The 10,954-nt window shown below is 36.6% G+C and overlaps 1 protein-coding gene across 1 annotated transcript in view; it reads right to left on the bottom strand.

Annotated features, from left to right (window-relative positions):
• Nucleotides 1-2,012: 2,012 nt before the first annotated feature.
• The window catches only part of LOC110458668, a 168,477-nt gene continuing 159,535 nt past the window's right edge, over nucleotides 2,013-10,954 (bottom strand). The window contains exons 71-76 of the mRNA XM_021510496.1: nucleotides 8,847-8,924; nucleotides 8,358-8,561; nucleotides 8,108-8,208; nucleotides 7,475-7,722; nucleotides 6,527-6,631; nucleotides 2,013-2,893 (exon numbers count right to left, since the gene is read on the bottom strand). Of these exons, the coding sequence (XP_021366171.1) occupies nucleotides 2,733-2,893; nucleotides 6,527-6,631; nucleotides 7,475-7,722; nucleotides 8,108-8,208; nucleotides 8,358-8,561; nucleotides 8,847-8,924 (897 nt within the window). The 3' untranslated portion in view covers nucleotides 2,013-2,732. The remainder of the gene's footprint in view (nucleotides 2,894-6,526; nucleotides 6,632-7,474; nucleotides 7,723-8,107; nucleotides 8,209-8,357; nucleotides 8,562-8,846; nucleotides 8,925-10,954) is intronic.

Genomic DNA, 10,954 nt, shown 5'->3' with positions numbered 1-10,954 from the left:
AATATGAATTAGTTGAAATGTAAGTTTATATGTCAATATATACAGTCAAATCTCATTCCTTCATCATTCACAAACATAAAATTACCAGCTGTTTGTAACTCTTCTTTTTCATGTACACATTGCCAGTCAGAGGATATACAGATTTTCATGTGTCAGAATATTCTGATGATCAAATCTTACATATCCAACTTTTCAGTTATATTTTTTATGTCCAGTTTGTGAAGTTTGTATAAACAATCCTTAACTGAAAGGATACATTTTAATAGGTAGCTATATTGAAAATAAATACATGTACATATTTCACTTGAATAAGTGAGGGTTTATCATTTGAAATCAATATACACCTGAGCAAGGCATGGGGGTATTTTTATAATGTACATGGAATGTTTATGAATAGAGAGAGCAAGAAAAAAGGCTCGAAATATTTTATATCAGAAACATATATAGTAGACTTGAGGTACTATTAAACATTACAAAATACTGTATAATTGTAGTGGGATATTACTGTATCACATCATAGGTTAGTTTGTAGAATAAATATAATGGAGTACATATGTACTAATAAACAACACCAGGACGGTCGAATTGTAAGAAATAACAGACATGAATTCAAATGGGACTCACAAAAATCAGAAGACATGTATAATAAACATTTATAACATGAAACACATAACATGTAGACATTGCACTAGAAAAAAACATGTCAACAAAGATATCAGCTGGGATAATGTTTGTGGACGGGAAATAAAGGGGAGGTAACAATTTGTCACTAGACACACACGTTATAAAACAAGTAAAAAGATATCAAAAAAACAACAACAACATAGAATTGCTGTGTGATTATCAAATAGAAAAAATAAGAAATAAAGTGGCCAATAATGCTCCATGTATTTATAAAAGTTCTGGCACTTGGTTGTAGCAAGTAGTGTCGAGAATGAAAACAGTCATAGATAGAACTATCTGCCTCTTATACTCCGTTCTGTTAGCCATTAAAACACATCACATGTTTAATCATCCCCGGAACTAAAACTATCCAGAGTCTGATCACTAAAACATAACTACAACAAATACCCTGTGAGTCAAACATTCACCTGCACAGATATTCCTCCTTCAGTCAACCAAGACTAGTTCTTCCTACATTAATCTTCGAAAATGAAACGCATTCTTTAATTATTTTTTTTATATCAAAAATGTTTTTTTTAATCAATTACTATAGTGGGTAATTGATGATGGAGCTAACAAGTGATGAGGGAATATCTACTCGGTCATATCTCTCTTGGTTCATTAAGTGTAGAAGATACATTTAGTGAAGATATGATTGAAATTACACACATATGTACGACATGAAATTGTACATTGATTATATAATAACTGCATGTTATAGTGTAAATATATTTAATAACATATCATCAAAATGAAAATAGACATGATTGGTTCGAAAATGTGCTATATATATTCACGAAAAAAATAAATCTTAAATTTCATATAGCCATGAGCAGACAACTTTGTATGCATACATTCAAAGAAATATCACAGAAAAAAAAATTGTTTGTATAAATAATTTTAAATGAAACAAAAAAAAAATCACAAGGAAAAAACCCAGAAAACATCTCTAACATTAGAATTATACCTCTGTTAAGAAACTAAAACATCTCTTACAGTAAACATTATTATTGTTGGAGAGAATAGTCCATATCATAAGTCTCACAGAAGTAAATCTACCTCAGAAACAAAATCTACTGAGGAAGTTATCCAATTATCAATTTTATATATATAAAAATAAAACTATCTCAGGGAAAATTGATATGTACATATATAACAGAAAACTACATTTCCCTCACTTATATCTGTGCTCAAAATCTACAAATACAAATATTTGCACATTTTCCTTACTTCTATTGCTTGCAAATAACATGAGCAAAATTGAAATTTATAAATAAATCATTTGCTACAATACAATAAATAAGCTACATTATAAACATTAATAATATTTAAGCTACACTGTATTTAAATATATTTAAAATACATCAGCTATATCATACATGTAGTATACATGTATCTATCTATAAATCATTTGCTAGTTTTTAATCCATTACATCAATTGTTTATCATTTCTATAACATTAGCTGCATTTATAATACATTTATACACGTAATACATATATATGTAACCATATGGTCAATGTACGCTTGTTAATTAAACACTCAAAACTAAGCGAGAATCAGGGAACCACGGGTGTCAATCTGGTTTCTGTTACTTTATTAAATTCTAACTGAGCTAGCAGCATGTACCATTTTACTTGTGTGTGCTTGTTTTCTTTACATTTTTGACAAGAAAAAACTTCAGCAAACTCATAATAGCACGTAATGGCAGCTGCCAAAAAGTGTGCTTGTACTGTAAACTAATCAAAGTTGAGCAAATCATGGCCGCTCGTAGTCATCTTGGGACAGGAAAATGCCCTTGTGTATGATATAAAATAGGACATTCGTATAAAGTACAGAGAAAGATGCTAAATATCAGATAACATGTACAGTACAACTGTGTCACAGGTCCTGACAACACTAAAACAATGACGGACAATACTATTTGATGGGACAGTGAATTGCATGACAAAATCAATTATTTCCAAAAGGTGCAAAAGTTCAGGAGTTTATTTTACAAGTATTTCTGAGAGATACTATCTGCCCGTGTCCAATACAATGGTTAGTCTATGAATGTAACTGGTCCAGAAATCACTGAATAGAGCAAGCCCTGCTGTCTGGCCGACCCTTAGTGCTGGCCCTCTTTGTAAGGTTGGCCGCATTTCCTGCAGCTTTCAACTTGCGACTAGTGTTAATGGAAGTTGCACTGGAACTTGGAGACACTGGGCCAGTGGACTCCCCTCCTCCTTTATCTGTAAACAACAACACGCTTGGTTATATCTGTGTGTACCACCTATACTTGTTGTGTTTGTTAGTCTACTTTACACATGGTTTAGTTTCTCATTTTTTCAATTTGGTTCCCTTTATCTGGTCATGACATGTAAGAGATTGTTCCAGACAAAGTACTCCTCCCTCATGGAATCCCCATTCAATCCAGAGTTGAAAATCCTCCTCTACTTTTATAAATTAAAGTGAACATGTAGTAGACAACTGCAGAACAAAATCTCTACCAAGTTGGTTATCATAAAGCAAAAGACATAAAAAACATGCATGCATATCTGTTGCTAAAGATATCTCGTGGTTACCATTGACCTTGAACTACATTGTAGCTTATAGTCTTTGACTAAGACTGTAGCTAGCATGTGAGGTTTCTATGGGTCACAAAGTGCAACAAACAACCTCACATGTGCAACTGTGTTTTACTCTGTAGCAAGAATATATTACTTGTGGGGCTGTATGTGTTACATTGTACAGAACACACATTACTTGTGGTTACTTGTGGGGCTGTATGTGTTACATTGTACAGAACACACATTACTTGTTGGGCTGTTTGTGTTACATTTTACAGAACACACATTACTTGTGGTGCTGTATGTGTTACATTGTACAGAACACACATTACTTGTGGTGCTGTATGTGTTACATTGTACAGAACACACATTACTTGTGGGGCTGTATGTGTTACATTGTACAGAACACACATTACTTGTGGGGCTGTATGTGTTACATTGTACAGAACATACATTACTTGTGGGGCTGTATGTGTTACATTGTACAGAACACACATTACTTGTGGGGCTGTATGTGTTACATTGTACAGAACACACATTACTTGTGGGGCTGTATGTGTTACATTGTACAGAACACACATTACTTGTGGGGCTGTATGTGTTACATTGTACAGAACACACATTACTTGTGGGGCTGTATGTGTTACATTGTACAGAACACACATTACTTGTGGGGCTGTATGTGTTACATTGTACAGAACACACATTACTTGTGGGGCTGTATGTGTTACATTGTACAGAACACACATTACTTGTGGGGCTGTATGTGTTACATTGTACAGAACACACATTACTTGTGGGGCTGTATGTGTTACATTGTACAGAACACACATTACTTGTGGGGCTGTATGTGTTACATTGTACAGAACACACATTACTTGTGGGGCTGTATGTGTTACATTGTACAGAACACACATTACTTGTGGGGCTGTATGTGTTACATTGTACAGAACACACATTACTTGTGGGGCTGTATGTGTTACATTGTACAGAACACACATTACTTGTGGGGCTGTATGTGTTACATTGTACAGAACACACATTACTTGTGGGGCTGTATGTGTTACATTGTACAGAACACACATTACTTGTGGGGCTGTATGTGTTACATTGTACAGAACACACATTACTTGTGGGGCTGTATGTGTTACATTGTACAGAACACACATTACTTGTGGGGCTGTATGTGTTACATTGTACAGAACACACATTACTTGTGGGGCTGTATGTGTTACATTGTACAGAACACACATTACTTGTGGGGCTGTATGTGTTACATTGTACAGAACACACATTACTTGTGGGGCTGTATGTGTTACATTGTACAGAACACACATTACTTGTGGGGCTGTATGTGTTACATTGTACAGAACACACATTACTTGTGGGGCTGTATGTGTTACATTGTACAGAACACACATTACTTGTGGGGCTGTATGTGTTACATTGTACAGAACACACATTACTTGTGGGGCTGTATGTGTTACATTGTACAGAACACACATTACTTGTGGGGCTGTATGTGTTACATTGTACAGAACACACATTACTTGTGGGGCTGTATGTGTTACATTGTACAGAACACACATTACTTGTGGGGCTGTATGTGTTACATTGTACAGAACACACATTACTTGTGGGGCTGTATGTGTTACATTGTACAGAACACACATTACTTGTGGGGCTGTATGTGTTACATTGTACAGAACACACATTACTTGTGGGGCTGTATGTGTTACATTGTACAGAACACACATTACTTGTGGGGCTGTATGTGTTACATTGTACAGAACACACATTACTTGTGGGGCTGTATGTGTTACATTGTACAGAACACACATTACTTGTGGGGCTGTATGTGTTACATTGTACAGAACACACATTACTTGTGGGGCTGTATGTGTTACATTGTACAGAACACACATTACTTGTGGGGCTGTATGTGTTACATTGTACAGAACACACATTACTTGTGGGGCTGTATGTGTTACATTGTACAGAACACACATTACTTGTGGGGCTGTATGTGTTACATTGTACAGAACACACATTACTTGTGGGGCTGTATGTGTTACATTGTACAGAACACACATTACTTGTGGGGCTGTATGTGTTACATTGTACAGAACACACATTACTTGTGGGGCTGTATGTGTTACATTGTACAGAACACACATTACTTGTGGGGCTGTATGTGTTACATTGTACAGAACACACATTACTTGTGGGGCTGTATGTGTTACATTGTACAGAACAAACATTACTTTTGGGGCTGTATGTGTTACATTGTACAGAACATACATTACTTGTGGGCTGTATGTGTTACATTGTACAGAACACATATTATTTGTGGGGCTGTATGTGTTACATTGTACAGAACACACATTACTTGTGGGGCTGTTTGTGTTACATTGTAGAGAACATCAATTACTTGTGGGGCTGTTTGTGTTACATTGTAGAGAACATCAATTACTTGTGGGGCTGTTTGTGTTACATTGTAGCATACATTACTTGTGGGCTGTATGGGTTACATTGTACAGAACACAATTAATTGTGAGGCTGTTTGTGTTACAACACATTACTTGTGGGCTGGATGTGTTACATTGGACAGAACACACATTACTTGTGAGGCTGTTTGTGTTACATTGTACAGTACACACATTACTTGTGGGGCTGTATATGTTACATTGTACAGAACACAATTACTTGTGAGGCTGTTTGTGTTACATTGTACAGAACATACATTACTTGTGGGGCTGTATGTGTTACATTGTACAGAACACACATTACTTGTGGGGCTGTATGTGTTATATTGTACAGAACACACATTACTTGTGGGGCTGTATATGTTACATTGTACAGAACATACATTACTTGTGAGGCTGTATGTGTTACATTGTACAGAACATACATTACTTGTGGGGTTGTATGTGTTACATTGTACAGAACACACATTACTTGTGGGGCTGTATGTGTTATATTGTACAGAACACACATTACTTGTGGGGCTGTATGTGTTATATTGTACAGAACACACATTACTTGTGGGGCTGTAAATGTTACATTGTACAGAACACACATTACTTGTGGGGCTGTAAATGTTACATTGTACAGAACACACATTACTTGTGGGGCTGTTTGTGTTACATCGTACAGTATACACATTATCCTTTGGCATGCATTGCGTGCGTCACACTCACTGTAGCGAGCACACGTTACTAGAACGCTTTGTAGCCTGGTTGGTTAGTACCACTACATCCTTTGCTGCCCTGAAAGTTTGAGCAGCCTTCTCAGACTTTTCTGTCTTTGACATACTTTTGGAGGATGAGTCGGAGCTGTCATTCTTGACATCTTTGCTTTTCTTGTCTTTACTCTCTTTGTCCTTGATATTCTTATCCTCTTCTTTCTTCTTGTTGTTATCTGATTGTACAAATCAGAAGAAACATAAATCTAAAATAATATTTTTTTCTATAATATTTGTTAGAATTAATTTTCGAAATTGACAAATAGAAGAAACAAAGGGTTTTTAAAATTCTGATGAAGTACAAAAAGCCTTGTTTTGTGAATCATAATCATAATCTGTGAAAATAAGTGAAAAAGAGGCCAAATAGGCCTGTATCTCTACTTGTCATTCATTTCACATTTGTGAACATGTGGTGACAGGGTAAAACAGAATATAATCATTATTTAATGCACTGATAAAGCCGATACGATACTATATAAACCATCACTAAATGCACTGATAAAACCGATACGATACTATATACCCCCTCAATAAATGCACTGACAAAGTGGTTACTATTTACCCCCCTCACTAAATGCACTGACAAAGCAGTTACTATATACCCCCCTCACTAATTGCACTGATGAAGCGGTTAGTATATACCCCCCCCCCCTCACTAAATGCACTGACAGAGTGGTTACTATATACCCCCCTCACTAAATGCACTGACAAAGCGGTTACTATATACCCCCTCACTAAATGCACTGACAAATCTGTTAACATATACCCCTCACTCAATGCACTGACAAAGTGGTTACTATATACCCCCCTCACTCAATGCACTGCGAAAGTGGTTATCATATACCCCTCACTTAATACACTGACAAAGTGGTTACTATATACCCCTCACTCAATGTACTGCGAAAGTGGTTATTTATACCCCTCACTTAAATACACTGACAACGTGGTTATTTATACTCCTCACTAAGTTGAGGGTAAAACAATCTACATCCTACAACTACCTGTTTGTTATACAGTACCTGTGTTGTCTATAGTTTTCTCTCTCTGTATGGTACCACTCCTAGAATACTTTATATTCATTTCCTGTACTATCTTTCTGTACTCAGGATCATTGTCCAAAAGTTCCTTGAACAGTATATCCTCCCTATACATGCTGTTCTTGCCTCCTCCACCTTTGCTTCCCTCTCCTGAAGCCAGTTTGGTGATGCGGTTTCCTTTCTGGTGGGTCTTACACAGCCAGGATATTTTACCACTTGGAAGGTGACACCTGTCAAAGGGGACATATTAATGTTAGTTTCATGGGAAGTAAACACCTCTAACCATAAAACTATGACATCAGTAAATTATAAACAATGACACCTGTCAAAGGGGACATATTAATGTTAGTTTCATGGGAAGTAAACACCTCTAACCATAAAACTATGACGTCAGTAAATTATAAACAATGACACCTGTAAGTTATTAACTTTGACACATGTAAATTATAAACAATTACACATACAAACTATGACGCATCTTTACTAACAACTACCCATGAACAGTATGGGGTCAGAGGTAGCTTTTTTATGAACAGTAACCAAATTATCAAGGAACTGTAATATACCTTTGTTAATGAGCTAACATTTTAACCTGTAATGAGCTAACATTTTTACCTGTCCAGCTGTTCTGTGAATGTTTCCACCTCCTCATGATCTGCCACAAACTTCACCAGGGTCATGTACCCTTGGAGGAATGTCACGCTTGACTTGGTCTCCTACAAACAATAACACTATAGTAAAATAGGAGCTATGTGTGCTGTAAACTTACTTCAAACTTAATCATATTTTACCAATTTTACTAGGTAAACCTTTCTATTACTCAAATGTAAAATCTATCATATATATAGCAAAGTAAAACAAATACCTTTTCCATTGCCTCTCGCTTGTCATCAAGCCAGTTTCCAAACTTCTCTCCAGTCTTGCTGTTTAGACAGTTGAGTCTCATGGAGCTCTGACGTAGGATGGCATAGATACGGGCCAGGTATGGAGCGGCCACCGCCAGACAGTTCTCCACTTCCTCAGACGTCCTTGTCTTCAGTGTTAGTGGTTCTCCTAGTAAGTGCCAACCCTGCAAACACGTCAGCATGCATGGTAGGAGGTGTGCAAGTCATTTAACATTAAAAAAGTGGATGTTTCTCTGTGAGGCTAAGACTAAATATATTTGGGGGGTAATTTTGTATTGAAAAAGCCAATCTGTTCGTTAGTCAGTGGCTAGATAGTGGGACTACCAAATTAGTGATGACTGGATTAGCTCAGAGGCTTCACTACTTCATGAATGATGTAGATTACAAGTGTTGTTAAAATCATTTTATTGAAAACAAATGACGAGTTATTATTCCTAGTGATGTAGTACCTCCTCGTGTTCACATAGGACTCGAATACACATCTCCTCTTCCTCCCACTCCTCCTGCTCAGTGTCAAGCACTATCGGCTGTAAGTACAGAGAATACATTCTGTCATGCAACATAGAAACATATAAAACAGTGTCTTTGTTACCTATATTTTACAACAGCCTGTTCCTTTATGAATTGAGACAAGAGGCCCAAGAGGGCCTGTATTGCTCACCTCAATATTTAAGCAGTCATAGCAAAATATTCTCATTAAATATTATATTGCACTAAAAATATTTCCCTCACAAACTTTGTTGGCTCCATCTGTTGAAACAACCAGCAAAATAAGATTCTATGCAGTTTGATTCTTCTTCAGAAGTTGCTTGACATATTTTTCCCTGTGACCTTGTACAGTAAGTAGGTTAATATCATTTTCCTTCTCAAATTGGTTAGCTCTATTCCAAAATGCTACCAGCCAAATCTTATGAATCCATTCCTTTTAGTTCTTGAGAACAAATCCTTTAAAATGTTGTTGACCTCTGTGACCTCTAAAGTAAGTTTAATTCATTTTCATTCACAAACTTTGGTGAGCACTATCCCAGGAAGTCACCAGCCAAATATTATAATTTTATGAATTTTGATTCTTCAGAAGAAGTAGTTTGAACTGTTTGACATATTTGAACGCTGTGACCTTGAAAGTAGGTCAAGGTCATTTTCATTCCCAAACTTTGTTTGGCTCTTTCCCAGGAAATAACCAACCAAATATTAAGGATCTATACCGTCCAGTGCTTCAGAAGAAGTTGTTCTAAGTGCTAGACATATCTGACTCCTGTGACCTTGAAAGTATGTCAAGGTCATTGTCATTCGCAAACTTTGTTGGGCTCTTTCCAAGGAAATAACCAGCCAAATATTAAGGTTCTATACAGACCAGTTCTTCAGAAGAAGTTGTTCTAAGCATTAGACATATCTGACTCCTGTGACCTTGAAAGTAGGTCAAGGTCATTTTCATTCGCAAACTTTTTTGGGCTCCTTGCAAGGAAATAACCAGCCAAATATTAAGGTTCTATACCGTCCAGTTCTACAGAAGAAATTGTTTTAAGAGTTTGACATATCTGCCTCATGTGACCTTAAAAGTAGGTCAAGGTCATTTTCATCCTCAAAATTTGCCGGGTTCTATCCCAGGAAATCATCAATCAAATATAAAGATGCTATACCGTTCAGTTCTTCAGAACAAGTCATTTGAAGCATTTGACATATTTGACCCCTGTGACCTTGAAAGTAAGTCAAGGTCATTTTCATTCTTAAAGTTTGCTGGGTTCCATCCCAGTAATCCATCAGCCAAATATAAAGACTCTATACCTTTCAGTTCTTAAGAAGAAGTCGTTCGTAGTGTTTGACACATTTGGCCCCTGTGACCTTGAAAGTAAGTCAAGGTCATTTTCATTCTTAAAGTTTGCTGGGTTCCATCCCAGGAATCCATCAGCCAAATATAAAGATTCTATACCTTTCAGTTCTTCAGAAGAAGTCGTTCGAAGTGTTTGACACATTTGACCCCTGTGACCTTGAAAGTAGGTGAAGGTCATTTTCGTTCTCAAACTTTGTCTGGCTCCTACCAACAAAGCTTTCAGTCAAATATCATGACTCTAGGCCTGTCCGTTCTTCATTTGTATTTATTGGTCATTTTGGGAAAATAAGACCTTTTTTTAGCTAGGGAAAATAGCCTGTATTTGGCAGTAAAACTGAACAAAACAAAAATCACTGTAAAAGTGTCTAAACAACACACTCCCCACACAGCATATAAAAGTGTCTAAACAACACACTCCCCACACAGCATAAACAAGTGTCTAAACAACACACTCCCCACACATCATATACAAGTGTCTAAACAACACACTACCCACAGGGCATATAAAAGTGTCTTCACAACACACTCCCCACACAGCATATAAAAGTGTCTAAACAACACACTCCCCACACAGCATAAACAAGTGTCTAAACAACACACTCCCCACACATCATATACAAGTGTCTAAACAACACACTACCCACAGGGCATATAAAAGTGTCTTCACAACACACTCCCCACACAGCATATAAAAGTGTCTAAACAACACACTCCCCACACAGCATA

This window comes from Mizuhopecten yessoensis, unplaced genomic scaffold, assembly GCF_002113885.1.
Source record: "Mizuhopecten yessoensis strain PY_sf001 unplaced genomic scaffold, ASM211388v2 scaffold9685, whole genome shotgun sequence".
NCBI classification, from domain to species: domain Eukaryota; kingdom Metazoa; phylum Mollusca; class Bivalvia; order Pectinida; family Pectinidae; genus Mizuhopecten; species Mizuhopecten yessoensis.
Note: the sequence above shows the minus strand (reverse complement) of the source record. Positions and strands in the feature narration are given on the sequence as shown.